Source organism: Stenella coeruleoalba (assembly GCF_951394435.1).
Source record: "Stenella coeruleoalba genome assembly, chromosome: 12".
Classification (NCBI taxonomy): domain Eukaryota; kingdom Metazoa; phylum Chordata; class Mammalia; order Artiodactyla; family Delphinidae; genus Stenella; species Stenella coeruleoalba.
Window position 1 is genome coordinate 21,942,833 of NC_137158.1, and position 18,072 is coordinate 21,960,904.

Below are 18,072 nucleotides of genomic sequence, written 5' to 3' on the forward strand. Positions count from 1 at the left end.
TATTTGTAATGAGGTGGATAGACCTAGAGTCTGTCATACAGAGTGAAGTAAGTCAGAAAGAGAAAGACAAATACCGTATGCTAACACATATATATGGAATTTAAGAAAAAAAAAATGTCATGAAGAACCTAGGGGTAAGACAGGAATAAAGACACAGACCTACTAGAGCATGGACTTGAGGATATGGGGAGGGGGAAGGGTAAGCTGTGACAAAGTGAGAGAGTGGCATGGACATATATACACTACCAAACGTAAAATAGATAGCTAGTGGGAAGCAGCCGCATAGCACAGGGAGATCAGCTCAGTGCTTTGTGACCACCTAGAGGGGTGGGATAGGGAGGGTGGGAGGGAGGGAGACGCAAGAGGGAAGAGATATGGGAACATATGTATATGTATAACTGATTCACTTTGTTATAAAGCAGAAACTAACACACCATTGTAAAGCAATTATACTCCAATAAAGATGTAAAAAAGAATAAGTAACTGGCTTGAAACTTTTCAGAAAAAATTAGAATTCAGTGGTAGAATGATGATTTAAAAGACTTTATTTCCAGCGGAACCAGCTTTTTATGGTCATGCTAAATGCTGTATTTCATTCCAAATGAAAAGAACAAGACTGCCGATTATACTGTAGGATAAAGAGAAAGGCAATAAAGCTGCAGTATATTCTTAAAGCGTGTAAAACATGGTACGGTCAGGAAAAGGAGGGTTTTATCTTGCAAAGTCATAAACACTGAACAAATTAATGTTCCACTCCAGGAAATCAGCAGTCATCAACACGGCCCTTTGCAAACTCTTTAAGATTTGTGATAATAACAAGTACTGCAGTGGCACTCAGTGTGATTCTCCACTCTGGCATTTCCCATTACTGTAGCCTAAGGAGGAAGGGGAAAAGACGACAGATATAGCTAGATAGATAGGTGGGCAAAACTGAAAACTGTTAAATAAAATGGACGCTAGCCAGCTGAATTAAATAGATGCTTGCTATATTTGCATATTCTCCTTTTCAGCTGATATGTTCACTCTGAAAGCTTAGGTTTGCACTAAGTATTCTATACTCTCTCCCAACCTGCCCCTCATCACCTCTACCCCTACTCTCTTCATTCAGAATAAATCCAGCCTGTGCCCACAAGGTTGCTGACTCTTTTGATTAAAGGGGACAAATGCAGCCCTTCACTCTACAAATAAAGCACGGGTCATCAGATACCTCTGGCATTAAACCCCATGGATGTGCTCTGAGGACATTTCTCTGGTTGAACTGTTAGAAAGTTTCTGGGGCCCTTTCAGTTCTCACCTTGGTAAATGCTTTGGCCACACAGCATGTGGCTTCTGAGGTGATGTTCTTTGGGACCAACATTGTCTTCTTGGACCTCGCTGGAGTGGGGTATGCTCTGGAGAAGCAGCAGCCCATGCATTGATAGATTGGGGCACCCAACTTGGAGAAGTATTTGTTTTCCTTTAGCTTGCATTCTGGGCAGCCTATCACCAGAAAAAAAGAAAGAAAAAAAAAAAGGCAAAGAGTAAAGTAATCCAAAAATAATTTTAAAAGAAACTATACATTTTTCCTCATTATGGGACAGCAAATATTCTTTTTATCTATTGGAAATCAAAAGAAATTGAATGAATAAATAAATATTGGGTTGACCCAAAAGTTCATCGGGTTCTTCTGTAATATGGAAAACCCGGACGAACTTTTCGGCCAAACCAATACTTTTGGGCTGTATGTTCATCTTCAGACACAATATCTATTTGTACCGACTACAGTTATTTTCATGGGAAAACGATTTTTGCAGATATGCATGGGAAATCTCAGTAGCAGTAGTTTCTCTTTCTTTAAGTATGACTTCTCAATTCCAGTGCTGATAGTATGTCTATAGGGAATGCAAAATTTCACAGATGAAAACACCATGCTCATCCGAAAGAAGGATTTTGCCCAGAGGCAAAATATTTTCCCATTTAGAATCTGCTATTGTTTTTGCCCCATAGCAACTCCAAATACTGACAAAGAAAAGCATGTGTCAAAATTAAGAAAGCATGGTGAGTGGCACAGCCTGATATGAGATCAGGCATCTGCACTTGGGAACAGGGGTTAAAATATTATCACTTGTCTAGAGAAAAACCATCACCAATAGTAGCTCACAATTTCATAGCAGATGGAATTATATCAGCTACTATATGAGATTTTTCAGAAAGTACAGCAAAACAAATTTACTGCATAAAATGGTTTTGTTTTCTCACTTGTTAACTGATTTGAAAATTCATCTTCAAAGGCAATGTTAAAATCCTCCCAAATCTTCTGGGAGACATGTAAAAAACAGAAAAAAAGTCAACTAGCTAGACTGAATAAGGAACACTTTCTGCTTGTAAAACTCAGATAAAGAATAATCAGGAATCTATTTCAGATGGAAATGTACAGGCTGCTATTTAAATGGACATGTAAGATATTTTCACTGTACATTTTTGGAACCTAGTTTAATTTTATGTTCACAGTCTAAAAGTGCCTAGATAGATATCCAACAGCAAAGATTTATCACATTTGAAAAGGAGGTAGAAATGTAGTTAATGGAGTTATTGATGTACATCTAGAAATGTGTGCTTTCTTGTTACTGCAAACCCAAGTTTGGTCACACACCCTGCATTGTAAACTCTCCATCAGGAAAGGAATAGAGAATTTGCAGAAACACAGACAATGTGGCCAGAATGACAGCTGCATATTTTCTGTAGTAATCCATGGCTCTTCTGCAAAACAGACATGGGAAAAAAGTTACTATAAAATTGGCTTAACAGGCATAACAACAACCAGTAATTTTAATAGTAATAGTAATAGTCATCAGTGTCTTGACCCCTCTGCTTACAGCTCCCAATACACTCTAAAGCCATGTATAAAAAAAGCAATTTCTCTTTTGGAAAGAGGTAGAGAATTGACTCTTCCTACTTCTCACATCAACCAGTAGAATCAGGTATAATGATAACAACAAGAAGTTCTGTTTTTAAAATCTTAACATCCTGTTAAGAAGCTTTAATGTCCTTATTTATGAAACATGAAATTTCAACTAGATAATATCTAAGGATATCTATATGAGTGGGTGGATGGATGGATACATAGACAGACAGATAGATAGATAAGCTTATATATGATATATAAAATATACAAGCATTTGATCCCATCCTTCCCATCTCTACATTCCCAGGTGGGAAAACAGAAAGAAAGGATAATATCTCTCCTGCTTTTTATTCACTGTCGATAGCTGGGCTTTAAGGCTAGTTATCAGTGTGCAAAGTAAATGCTACCCCAGCAATGTGGCAAGAGTAGACAGCAGGTAGTATCAATCAAAGTTCTCCTAAATCCACTTCCTGACTTATTTATACCTGTAGATACAGCTTTACCTAAGCATTCTGAGTACATGAAATCAGGTTATGCAAGGTCAGCTGAGTGATTGACCATTTATCCAGGCATTGACCTCACCGCATTTAAGAACTGGGTTTTATCCCTACATGTTCTAGAAAAATCTCATGTAAGATAAAAGGGACAAAAAATTTTTAATAGATCTTTATTAGAGTATAATTGCTTCACAATACTGTGTTAGTTTCTGTTGTACACCAAAGTGAATCAGCCATATGCATACATATGTCTCCATATCCCCTCCCTCTTGAGCTTCCCTCCCACCTTCCCTATCCCACCCCTCTAGGTGATCGCAAAGCACCGAGCTGATCTCCCTGTGCTATGCTGCTGCTTCCCACTAGCTAACTATTTTACATTCAGTAGTGTATACATGTCAATGCTACTCTCACTTTGCCCCAGCTTCCCCCTCCCACCCCGTGTCCTCAAGTCCATTCTCTATGTCTACATCTTTATTCCTGCCCTGCAACTAGGTTCATCAGTACCATTTGGTTTTTTTTAGATTCCATATATATGCGTTAACATACGTTATTTGTTTTTCTCTTTCTGACTTCACTCTGTATGACAGACTCTAGGTCCATCCACCTCACTACAAATAACTCAATTTCATTTCTTTTTATGGCTGAGTAATATTCCATTGTATATATGTGAAAGGGACAGATTTTTATCCCTATTTTTAAACTGCTTATGTTCAAACCATGAAAGATAACAGAGACAGAGAATTAATTACCAATGAGAAGACAATTCAGAACATTTAAAGAATTAACACCAATTTTACAGAGTCACTTTCATAAAATAGAAGAGAAGGGAACAGTTCCCAACTCAGTTTATGAGGCCAGGATTACCCTGACACCAAAACTAGACAAATACAGAACACAAAAAAGAAAACAAGAGACTGGTATATGTCATGAAATTAGATGCAAAAATCCAAAACAAAATAATAGCAAATTGAACCCCGTAATGTATAAGAAGAATTATTCAACACAACCAATTGAAAATAATTCACAGTATTCAAGGCTGTTTCAATATTTGAAAATCACTTAATTGTAATCCACTATATCAAAAGAATAAAGAAAAATCATGTGATTATATTAATCAACACAGGAAAGCATCCAGTACTCTTTCATGATAAAAACTCTCATCAAACAAGAACCAAAAGGGTTTTCTCAACTTGATAAAGAGCATTTACAAAAACCTACAGATAACATCACACTTAATGGTGAAAAACCAAGTGCTTTCCCCTTCAGATCAGGAACATGGCAAGGATGTCCACTCTCACACTCTTATTCAATATAGTGCTGGACATTCTGGCCAGCACAATATGGCAAGAAAAAGAAATTAAGGCACACAAATTTAAAATGAAGAAGTAAAACTATCCCTATTTATAGATGATATGATCATCTACATTTAAAAAAAAAAGCAAAACAGGGAACCTACAAAAAATGTTCTGGAACTAATTAGTGAGCTCAGCAAGATTGCATGACAAAAACAACACATAAAAATCAACTACATTTCTATATACTAAAAACAATAATGTGGAAACAAATTAAAAACACAATACTATTTATAATCGCTCCAAAGAAAATAAAATACTTACGTATAAATCTAACAAAATATGGACAGGACTTGTACACTGAAAATTACAAAATACTGATGAAGTAAATTAAAGACCTAAATAAACAGAGAGACATATCATGTGCATGGATTGGAAGACTCAACATGGTAAAGATGTCAATTCTCTCCAAATTGATTTCTATGTTTAATGAAATACCTATCAAAATCCTAGCACAGCTTTTGTAGACACAGAGAAGTTTACGACTAGGATCTAGAATAGCTAAAAGAATTTTAGAAACAAAGTGGGAGGAACCAGTCTTCCCAGTGTTGTCTTATTCTATAACTACAGTAATAAAACAGCATGATATTAGCAGAGGGATACACAGACCAATGGAACAGAATAGAGAACCAAAAAATATGCCCAGCTGGCTTTTGACAAAGATGCCAAAGCAATTTAACAGAGGATTTCGACTTTTTCAATAATGGCTGCTGTAACAATTGGACATCCATAGGCAAAACAAATACAAAAACAGAACAAAACGAACATATAAACAAACACCTTAATGTAAATCTCATATCTTATATGAAAATTAATTCAAAATGGATCATCGACTTAACTGTAAAATGTGAAACTATAAAATTTTTAGGAAAAAATTGGGAAGGGTGGGCAGGGGCTAGGTGAATAGTTTTTAGAGTTGACAATGAAATACATAAAAGGAAAAAATGATAAATTAGACCTCATCCAAATTATGGGTTAATCCTCAAAGAGGATGAAAATACAAGATACGGACTTAGAGAAAATGTTTGCAAGCCATATGTCTAACAGAGGACTAGTATCTGGAATATATAAAGAACTCTCAAAACTCAATTTAAAAAATCCAGTTGAAAAATGGGCATTGCACTGGAGAAGATATATAGATGGCAAGTAAGCACATTTAATGTATTCTACATCAACCATTAGGGACATGCAAATTAAAACCACAATGAGGTATTATATACCTATCAGCTAGCTAACATAAAAATAACACCAAATGGATGCAGAGAAACAGGATAATTCAGACGTTTCTGGTGGAAATATAAAATGGTACAGCCCTCTGGAAAATAGTTTGGAAGTTTCTTATAAAACTGAACATGTAGTTACCATATAACCCAGCAGTTGTACTTGGGCATTTATCTCAGAGAAATGAAAACTATGTTCAAATAAAACATATATAATGGGTCATAGCATCTTTATTTATAATAGCCCCAAACTGGAAATCGTCCAAATGCCCAACAGCAGAGGAATGGTTGGCTCTGCAAACAATGGTACTTCCAATACCAGATTATATACTATGTAACAAGAAATAGGAACATGTTATTGATACACATGCAACTTGGATGGATCTCAAGGGTATCCTGCTGAGTGAAGGTTGCATTCTGTGTGATTCCATTTATATAACGCTCTTGAATTGATAAAATTATAGAGATGCTACATTAGCAGTTTCAAGGAGTTAGTATGTGGGGAGGAAGTTGAGAGGAGTAAGTAAATGTGGCTATACAAAGATAGAACCGGGAGCCTTGTGGTGATGGAACAGTTCTTTATCTTGATTGTGATAGTGTCACAATCTAACATGGGATGAAATTGCACAGAAACACACACATACACACAATACTAGTGAAATCCAAATAAACTCTGTGGGTTGTACCAATGTCAATTTCCTGGTTTTCTCCTTGTACTATAGTTTTGGAAGGTATTATCATTGAGGGAACTAGCTAAAGGATACTCAGGACTTCTCTGTACATTTTTTGGGCCGGGGGGGGCGCAACTTCCTCTAAATCTATAATTTATCAAAACCAAAATTTCTTTTAAAAAAATTTCAGAATGAGATTTATAATTCCATGTGATTCAAAACCTGTGGTTATTTTTCATGTAGACTGACATGGTAAGACCATGTTTTTGCTAGATGTTTGTATCAACCCATGTATCTTGTAAGAATAATTTGTCAGACAGTAGAACCAACAGTTTATAATACAGAAAACAGACTGTTTACGTGTAGGTAAGGCTAAAACATATGTACGTCATTATTTCTACCTGATTTATATACTTATACACAAGTAATTATGGGTTTTATTTATCTTCACCCATAATTAACACTGAATAAATATTGTCCTAAGTCAGTGGCTCTCAAAGTGAGATCTGGGGACCCTAAACACTTTTAGTGGGTCTGTGAGGTCAAAATTATTTTCATAATAATACTAAGATGCTGTTTGGATTTTTCACTCTCATCCCCTCATGAGTGTTCAGAGAAATTTTCTAGAGGCTACATGACATGTGATATTGCAACAGATTGAATAAAGAAGCACCTGAGAATGTAGCTGTGTTCTATTAGCCCAGTACTTTTTAAATTTTCGAAAAGAGGGAATTCCCTGGTGGTCCAGCGGTTGGGACTTGACGCTTTCACTGCCATGACCTCAGGTTCAGTCCCCGGTTGGGGGACTGAAGATCCCCACAAGCCTCAGGATGTGGCCAAAAAAAAAAAAAAAAAATTGCAAAAAGGTAAAACAATGCCACTCTTCTCACTGACTTTTTTTGTTTTGGAAATTGTCATTTTTTATAAATATATAAAATAAGATGTACACTTTCTGCTTTATTTGTGTTAACATGTGATGGGTTTTAAATTGTTGTTTTTAAAGGAATAAATATTTCTGGGAATTCCCTGGCAGTCCAGTGCTTGGTGCTTTCACTGCTGAGGGCCTGGGTTCAATCCCTGGTCAGGGAAATAAGATCCCACAAGCCATGTGGCCAAAAAAAAAAAAACAATAAATATTTTAAAACTTTTTACAACATAATTTCTATATCAGTAACTATTGATAAATATAAATTCATTAAAAATATTCTTTGAGCTCTTCGATGATCTTTAAGATCATAAACAGATTCTAAGAGCTGAAATTTGAGAACCACTTCTTAAGTGATATACAAAGCCACAAGGAAAATTTCAGAATTGAAACTGGTTTCCTTTTTAAATTAGTATCATTTTTGTGCTTTGATATTGCAGCTCATATATTATGAAAATTCAGCATTATGCAGTGAACAATTATATCAGAATTAATTCAGAGAGAAGCATTTATAACAAGATTGCAGAAAGTGAGAGCATGAAACGGATGCATATTTTAGGATTTGCTTTATGATAAAGTGAAGAGAAGATTGAAAAAGCAGAACCAAAGTCACCATTCCTTTAGCTTTCAATAACAGAAACGGCTTTGTCTTTATTTTAAAAAGAGATGAGATTAACCAAGCAGAAAGGGATTAACCCTCAAATTCTAGGTGTTTCCGAAAACATTTTAATAAATGTTTTCATCAGCCTAATCACCCTTAGGCCTTTCTGTTTTGGAATATGGAAGAAAAACATTAAGACCCAGGGCAGGAACAATAATTATGTTCAGCTGGGATTTATGCTATTTTGCAAAACATGCTCAATCTAAATCAGATGTACTAATCTCAGCCTCTTGGTATTCCGAGTGAGAACACTGCAGGCATCACAGACTCTATATATCCAGCCCTACAGTGCACCTCCAACACCCACTCAACACACCCTCACCTCCTGCCACCTGCCCCATCAGAATAAAATGAGGCCAAGAAAATGTGTGTATTCTCGACTTGACCTGTAAGGCCTCTCTCCCCCTTCTCAGCCATCCACCTGAGTTTTTTAAGGAGCTGCCCAGCCACCAGCTTCATTGTGAAGGTTTCATCCAAGCCCAAAGAGAGAATAAATAACTCTCCACTGCATTTATCCATCACTTTGCTTATAATTCTTAGATGAAGTTCCACAGTCTGTCCTGAACTCTAGCTAGTTATATACCTGTTTGTCTTTCCATCCATGTAAAGCTTCTTAAGCGTAGAAACTGTGCCCCTCTAACCCACCCCCATCCTAGCACAAGGTCTTGCACAGAGTAGATGCAGTTGTGTTGCATTGGGACTTTAGAACAGTAACAGTATCAATCAAAAGTTGCTTATGTAGAGCTGTCATTCATACTGAGAAACAAGATAACTCTTGAATGACAACTTAGAATAAGTGTTTAATAAAATAAAATATTTTCAGATAATAAATTCATTAGAGATGACATATTCTCACTTAGCTATAGAATTTGTAGCTGGCTAATACATAAATGTCTAAGTGTTAAATATGCCACAGGTAAGAGCCATTTTATGCTAAGATATAAAAGTCATAAGAATTCAAAAGAAAACATTAATAGAAAGCATATATAAGAGCTTCAGTGTTTCAACTGGGTATCTGTTACTTTATATCAAACTAGGTATGTGGGCAAATTTATGTTCTTAATATAATAAGACTGTAAGGAAAAGATAGCATTCTTAAAAGTATTAAAGAATATTATTGCCATGATTTACTATTATTTTTTTTATTTTTCATAGAAGTATAGTTGATTTACAATGTTAAACTTACTATTATTTAATATGTTTGCGTATTATTTATTGTGATTATATACATTAATATATAATTCATGTATTAAATGATTTATATAATAGGTAAATAGCAGTGTACCATACACACACACATATGGACATCAGTATATATCTATATATCTCTCTCTCTACATATCTTGACACACCAAGTACCATACACATACACACCAGCCCCATCTATCAAACAGGGTACAAAGATAGACACTACGTTTTGATGTGGGAGTGGCAAAGTCATACTGCAGAATGAATTTAGACTGAGATTTTTTTTCTGGCCCGTTTTGAAAAGTACACCTGCCATAGCAGTGAAAACTTCGGGACAATGAACAATAAGGGGGCTTCTCTTTGCAGCTCCTCTGTTCTGTTTTTATCACAGAAAAAAAGTGTTTATAAGGTAAGGTGCCAGGACTGAGAAATCTATCATCCCAGCCTGTCAATCCTATTACTGAAAGGCTTCAAGGCAAATTAAATATACATACACACACATATATGTATGTATGTATATATGTGTACATGCATGTATGTACACAAATATACATATATGTACATATACATATATATATATATAAGATTGTTCCAAGAAGACAAGTGTTTGGTACAATGTGACATCCTGGTCTTCATTCACCTGCAAAGATGCTGCCATTGCTCCCCCACTGCCGAAGAGTAAGGTTTTCGATTTTTCTAATGGTGTTGGTAGATGGGGTGACTCACCCATACTCTCCACACCAGGAAGCCCAACTGACTCATAGCACATTTTTGAGATGACTGGCTAGGGTAGAGGCATAATTCTTTGTTAACAAAACAGATTAAATCTAACTGATTTCTAGAGAGTTAACCTAAGGTTTCACTTCATTAGCCCCATCTAGCCCAGCCCCAAACTACCAATAAGAAGAAAAGTAGGCAGCCTTCAGTGAAGGATCACTAATGAAAAGGACCCTTGAAAGCAAAGACTTTAATCCCCAGCACACTGCCTGGCATGAGATAGGTATGTAAGAATTGTTTGTTAAACAGAGGAGAGGCCTGTAAGTTTTAGCATCTTGCCTGGTCCAGCGAATAGCAATAGTTCAGCCTGGATGAGAGATACGAAGGTGGAGCATCTCAAGGATAAGTGGACGTTCAGCACCCTTCATCCTTCATCCCACCACCTCCCATGGAGCCAGTCCCCGAACAGGCTCACCTCCACGTCCCACCGAGTGACCACTGATGTCTCCTGCTGGACGAATTTAAAGAGTCTGGGATCAGTGATCAGGAAACTCAACTTGGAGTAGCCTTGGCTACTAGTTTTCTTTCTTCATGTCCTCTAGTTGCAGCAAGTGGGTTTTTACCCTGTTCTTGTAACATATTCTGAATCCCAGGTCGAGCAGTGAATGTCTTCTGTGATCCCATACTCCAGCCCCCAAGCTCAGTAATCCAACAAGTTCTCAGTTCTTCAAAGTAGACATTCAAATATTGCTCCTAGGCACTAGAGTGACCTTGAGACCCAGTATCGCATTCACTGATCGTCGAAGGATGGCTGAGAGAGAAACGGTTAATACTCCCATGATCTGTCTCATCCCCTCATTCATTCTTTGATATAGATAATTAATGCTTTCTCTATTTTATGAAAAGATGAGTTTTGGATGATTTGACAGTTCAACATTGTAAAGTGCAAAATTTAAGGTCCAAATTGAACATTTGAAAGATTTAAAGACTTTGAATAAGTACCTGCTACGTGCCAGGCACTGTGCCAAGTATGGGTGACACAAATATGAATAAGTTTCCTGCTCTCTGACCCAGATACAAAGGCAAATGACTGTGAGTGAGAGCAATGAATGCTGTAGTAAAAGCATTCGTAGATGTTGAAACATTTGATAGGCTGGGGACAGGAAAATGGAGAGGTGAAAAACTAATGAGAATAAAGAACACGTATTTCATGGGGAAGAGAAGCACGACGGTAGTAAATATATGTTTTACTGTTTTAACATTTGTACAGGAGCTTTGTGTATTCAGCAGTCCTCATAACTTCCCCAGCCTAATCACAGGGGTTGCAAATAGTGTATCCCCAAAGTGTCCAGAGGAAAATAAGTGATGTCACACAGTTCAGCAGCTGTATTTGGGGTGGGATTTCTGTTTATCAATTACTTAACAGTATTTTTTGGCTTCGCAAAATTCTAAAAGGGAGCCGACTTAATTTTCCAGATGAAATGAAGAGAAAGAGGGAAAAAAGGGGGTCTTAGAGGCAAAAGACATATAAAGTACAACTTGTACAGGTATACTTTGCAAAAAAACAAACAAACAAAAAACCCCAGGGGTTTCCATAAAAACAGACAGAACAAAAGATGACCTATAAATATTTATTTTTTAAAAAGAAAAGGAGCAGGCAGTATTTAGAAGGAAATTGAAGTGCTCATAGGATTATAAAAATTTCAATTCTTTTATGACGATTCTTGTAACAATCATATTTTGAGAAGCTTCTTAACTGACTAAATTTAAGGTTAAAATAAGATGTACACTTTCTGCTTTAATTGTTATTTTAAGGCACTTTACAATGTTAACGTAATTATGTAATTAAAATCTTAGTTCTTCCATTACCCTTCTGGTTTTTCTAGCACATCAGCATTTTTTAAATTGTCTGCAAACTAAATCAACAAGAAATTTTGATAGGACAAACTCTATGTACCATAAAATATTGTTGTAAATGAGAACTTCAAATATTTGTAGTTTCAAAGTACCCAATTTTTAAAATTAACATTATTGCAGTAATAAATGCTATCAGGAGCAAAACATTAAGTAGTGTCAACTTATCACTCGGAAAAGTAAAACATCCAAAGGCCAGAAAAGTTTTATACAGAGCATTATTATAGCAATATAAGAATCATTCTTGTAACTTTAAAAATTTGTGCATTACATTTTGTTTTTTATTTGAGCTGTTTTTGTGCAATCTTTTGACACACCAAGTATCATTTCCATTTAAAAGCACTAGATTATAGAAACATTTAATTTACCTTAAAGTCTCTCAATAATAGAATGGACAGGCTGGGTTTGTAGATTTCTCAACCCCAGCACCTCACATTATAAGCATTTTTTTCTGTGATAAAAACAAAGCAGGGAATTCCCTAGAGGTCCAGTGGTTGGGACTCCACGTTTCCACTGCAGGGCCCACGGGTTCGATCCCTGGTTGGGGAACTAAGATCCCACGTGCTGCGCGGTGCAGCCAAAAATAAAAATAAAAATAAATAATAGTTAAAAAAAAAAACAGAGCAGAACTGCAAAGAGAAGCCCCTTATTGTTTATTGCCCCTGTTTTCTCTGCTATGGCAGGTGTACTTACCAAAGATGGCCACAAAAATATTCTCAGCCTACATTCACTCTGCAGTATTACCTTGCCACTTCCATATGGAAAAGTGGTGTGTCTGTCTTTGTATCCCGTTGACCTAGGGGGGCCCTATGACTACTTACACCAATAGAATAAGGCAGTCATAAGAGTGTCCCTTACACCAGTACAACACTGGGCCAGTCGTGGGAGTAGCCCTGCACTGACCTGGCAGTTTCTGCTTCCTGTGTCTTAGAAGCCAGTTGCTGTGTAAGAAGTGCTACTAGTCTGAGACCACCACACAATAAGAAGGCTATAAGCCACGTGGACCGGCCCTGGAGAACGAGATGCCACACAGAGAAAGAGAAAGAGGCCAAGAAATAATGAGTGAAGAAGCCATTTGGATGACCAGCCCAGTCGAGCCTTCAGATGACTCCAGCCCCAGCCAATATCTGATCACAAATGCATGAGAAATCCAAGTTAAGAACAGCCCAGTTGAGCCCAATCCACCTGCAGGGCCTTGAGAGATAATTATAACTTCTTGTTTTACCCACTAAGCTTTTCAGTACTTTGATGCACAGTAATAGATAACTGGAACAACGACTGTCTCTTATAACAAAAATTTCTCCTCCAGGGTTTGAGATATGGGACGCCGGTCTTGTCTCTCCACTTTCTTCCGGTACTTTTCCTCTGTGGGGTGTGATTTATATAACACAGATTCAGTTAATCTATTAGGGAAAATCTAACAAAGTGTGAAAAAAAATTCTGAGTTAGCATTGCCCACAGTATCTGCCATACTGAATTTGGTAATAATAACTTCTACATTAAAAAGAATACCAACCATTAATTGAGCACTTGTGTGTGCTAGGTATTCTTTTGAGCACCTTGAACACATAAATATATTCAATACTCATGACAACCCTGTGAGGTATTCTTCTCATTTTGGCAGATAAGAGAATTCCAGAGGCGAAGTAACCTATACAAAGTCACAAAATTCACCACTGGCAGACCTAAGATTTTATCTTTTTTTTTTTTTTTTTCGGTACGCGGGCCTCTCACTTCTGCGGGCTCTCCCATTGCTGCGGAGCACAGGCTCCGGACGTGCAGGCTCAGCGGCCATGGCTCACGGGCCCAGCCACTCCACGGCGTATGGGATTCTCCCGGACCGGGGCACGAACCCGTGTCCCCTGCATCGGCAGGCGAACTCTCAACCACTGCGCCACCAGGGAAGCCCAGACCTAAGATTTTAGAATGTCTCTTTACAACTCCAAGCTCTGAACCGCATTTTACTACACTGCCTTCAAAACTTTATATTTCACAATGAACTTCTTAAATGTTTTTTTTTTCAGGTGGTATATCCCTAAATAGAATGCTGACATCTTTTTTTTTTAGAGTAATATTACGTTATACCAGCTCAAATATAACTTGCTCGTGTAATTTTTTATTTTGCATATTTATCTGACTTCACCTTCTTCAGAACAGCCTTAAGAAAGACATTTCATTCATATAAAGAGGCACTTTACACCTGACCAAGGTATGAGGACTAGTGTCTGATTGGCGGGGAGTGACTGGCGGGGGCCAAGCATTGGCTTTCATATCCATTTCCCTTGTTTGATTCTCTTTACACTTCTTTGGGGAAAGCACTACTATGTCACCTATCTCGTAGACTAGAAAACTACACTTGAGAGAGGTAAAAGGATTTGCCAAAGTCAACTGGAAAGTGGTCTGATCCTAAGATAGTACCCTTTCACCTATACTACCTTTATAGCCTAGAAACACACAGTTAATCCATTCTCTTTAGGGCATTGATTTAAGCATGGATCATGATGTTACTGTTGTCTTTTCAAATTCAATTCATAATATTGCCCTTGATTCTGCTCCCGCTCTGGCCTAAGCGCCCTCTTCTCTCTCTCCTCCTCCTACCCCAGTGCACAGCGGATGCTAGAGCATTTCTATAATGTCATCTCTGAGTCTGATGAATCAAGAAATTACTGGATTATTTTGTGCAACATTATGATGGGGAATGCTGAAATGTTACACACCAAAACCAGAATTTGCAAGGATCATAAGTTGATAGCAAACTACTCTGGGATTCACAATCTATAAAAATGGAGGTATGGTGCTATAGGTCATGCTGTTCTCAATGGAAATATCAGCTGATTCCTGTACATTTTCTCTTTGTGAAAGCTGATTATCTTGATCTACTTTTGAACAAAATGCACATATTACGTTCTAATTTTACTATTTCTGTTTCCTAGCTCTTACTTTGAGTTTTCATGTAAATTTGAGAAATGTACAAGGAAACTGAGAAGCTGTTCTGGAATATAATAAATTGCTTTTCTAACACTTCACATGCTACCTTTTTCAGCAAGAAATGGTGAGAAATATGACTCAAAATTTCAACGACTCTGTTACTGCAAAAAAAAAAAAAAAAAAGAAAAGAAACCAAAACCAAAGTTAAGGAAATGAAATGAAGACACGTAAACTTTTCATAAATGGTGGTTATTCTTATCATTTAAAAATAATTCAAAACTATAGCAAAGTATTACAATCAATTTGGATGACCAATATTTTGAATAATTGAGTTGATGTTAAGTAATTATTTAAAAGATATCTCCAGAAACTTAAGAATATTCCTCTGTTCTAATATAAAACATCTTCTTTTTGGATTGAGGAGAAGATTGTAGAGCTTAGGAAACAATAGTTTCCATGAAAGTGAAATGGAGCTTCAGTATTCCTGAGGACCCATGTAGTGTGAGTTCATAATTCTTCCATGTACCCAAATCTTGTATCCTCAACATTAATAAGGAGGGACAAAGGAGCACTTTTATTTTCTAGTCCTAATTTCCTAACCAGCTGCCATTCCAAGCAGCACTGACGCAAATATAACTAAAGTTAGCAAACATTTCTAGAAACTCTCTGTGGAACAAACCAATTAGACTTAGCCAAGTGATGTAGAATTGCAAGGTCCATCAGTAATAGTGAGAAATACTACCGACTCTTATTTTTGTGGCATTCTATGAAAGAAGAAAAAGGAAACAATGTTGTTCAAGACATTTCAGTGTTACAATTCAAGTCTACCCAAGAGGGTCTATTCAAAAAATATCAGAAGCTATGTTCATTCCGCTGAACAGGTGAGCTGCTTTACCATTGACCAGTTTGAAGATGTAGTTATGTGTCATTTAAAAACTGATGACAAAACAATATCAGCAACTTACATGTCTCCTCCCTCCTCTTCCTGACCCCTGGAAGCCACTCCAAAGAATGCCTTTCAAATGACATCCAATATTTCTTGAGAAAACTTTTTAGTTACTGACAGGCACTCACACATCACAGCAGGAGACAGTTGGTTTCTGGCTTCAGTTAGATAACATCTTAGCCTGTGATCACAGACCACAATTTTGCAGACTTCCTCCCAATTCAATCATGAGTGCTGAAAAGAGAATGTGTAAATGCCTGTCTTCTTACTAAGGTTTATGCACAACCAGCTCCCTTGTATTCTCAAGTATTTTACTCCTTAATTAAAATCCCCCAAATTATTTCATTCATATTACCTTCCTCTGGATTTTTTGCAGGATGTGGTCAGGGCAGTTGACTGTGGATCTGAAGAGGGATTTTAGCTTCGTCTTGTGATTTCTCAGTAACTGCTCTTAATAAAGTCCTCACCTGTCTTATATACCAGCAGAGTAATAAAAACTGCATGTTCCCACCTGCATCTAAGTCCAGGGATCAACAGTAAATTCCATCCAATGATTGAATGGTACTTTGTGTAATTACCATGACATCAATTTGATCTTATCTCGTTTCAGCCCTTCGATCATTTTTTGTTTTGAGCCATTTCCAGGTGGTGTTGACTGCAAGGTCAGCCTATGAAACAAGAGTACGCTGTTATTTTCTACATAATTTTATCAAGACTTATACACAACATCCTGAAAGTTGACACTTTCCTATAAACAGGATCCTACAAGCATTACATTTAATTAGCTAAGTACCTGATGTTTACTTAAAACAGAAGAGCTGTAAATTTCAGGTGCTAGATATAGAGCATTTCTAAGCTTACAACATTACTCCAGTAGAAAACAGAAAAATAAAACACACACCTATTTAGACTTTTCTAAAATTAAATGTGCATCTGGCTTTAATAAGGATGCATGGAGAAGGCATGAGGCAATGCTGAGAAGGACTGATTGGTTCTCAATATTTGTGCCTTTCCCCCCCTCGTTTCACTTTTGTAAAACTCAGTTTCTTCCTAAACAGAAATTACATATGTTATGGCTTGCCAGCTGAGGAACGCTTAGCTCCAAGATTCCCAGTACATTGTCTTCCTAAAACCCACCAAGCACTTCAGGCTATGGCTGTGGCTGCGTCTATCCTGCTTTTAGGGTTGTGATCCTAAAATAGTTCAAGACTCCATTCGTTGAAGGAAGAGGGACCCCTTCCAGGGCCCAAGAGTGAGCACTTGTCTAACACTCAAAAATGAATTGTCCCAGGAGACACACATGCTGACAAGCAAGAGACTTTCCTGGGAAGGGGCACCCAGGCAGAGAGCAGCAGGGTAAGGGAGCCCATGAGAACTGCTCTGCCATGTGGCTCGCAGACTCAGGTTTTATGGTGATGGGGTTAGTTCCAGGTTGTCTCTGGCCAATCACTCTGACTCAAGGTCCTTCCTGATGGCACACGCATGGCTCAAGACTGATTTCAGGAGGTTGGTAGGACAATGGACTGGCGTCTCCTCTCTCCTTTTGACCTTTTGTAACGGAGAAGAACAAAAATCTGACCCCATGTTGGATCTGTTTCTTTTACTTCAACCTTTGTTTTCCATTGCTTTTGTTACTATAATCACCAAAAGGATACTGTCTATAGCTATAAGCATACATAATGGCATGCCTTGGGGAACGCTGCCACTCTGCCTGAATGTTAAACTAAAGTGCCTTTGTTCAGCTCACAGGGAAACATCCTGACCCTGCCCACCTGAGATCACACAACGGCTTAGGCCAAAATGGCTTCTCTTATGTCAAGAAAGCCATTCCTGGTTCTCTTTCTCTGGGGACTCCATAACTTATCTGCTTACACGATTGAAACAGGAGGGAAGGGGGCGGGGCACCACCCTTAAAAGAATGACCTAGGGCTTCCCTGGTGGCGCAGTGGTTGAGAGTCTGCCTGCCGATGCAGGGGACACGGGTTCGTGCCCTGGTCTGGGAAGATCCCACATGCCGCGGAGCAGCTGGGCCCGTGAGCCGTGGCCGCTGAGCCTGCGCGTCCGGAGCCTGTGCTCCGCAACGGGAGAGGCCACAACAGTGAGAGGCCCGCATACCGCAAAAAAAAAAATAAAAAAGAATGACTTAGTTTGAGGACACAACATAAACTG

General features: G+C 37.7%; 2 protein-coding genes across 3 annotated transcripts in view; one reads left to right on the forward strand and one right to left on the reverse strand.

The window, feature by feature from the left end:
* The window catches only part of ZNF292 (zinc finger protein 292), a 208,738-nt gene that overhangs the window by 58,316 nt on the left and 132,350 nt on the right, over positions 1–18,072 (forward strand). The gene's annotated exons all lie outside the window — the stretch shown is intronic.
* On the reverse strand, positions 318–2,945 carry CGA (glycoprotein hormones, alpha polypeptide). Its single transcript, XM_079939204.1, has 3 exons — positions 2,633–2,945; positions 1,295–1,479; positions 318–875 (listed from the first exon to the last, which is right to left on the reverse strand). Exons 1-3 carry the CDS (start codon positions 2,730–2,732, stop codon positions 798–800), a joined length of 363 nt encoding a protein of 120 aa, XP_079795330.1. The 5' UTR covers positions 2,733–2,945; the 3' UTR covers positions 318–797.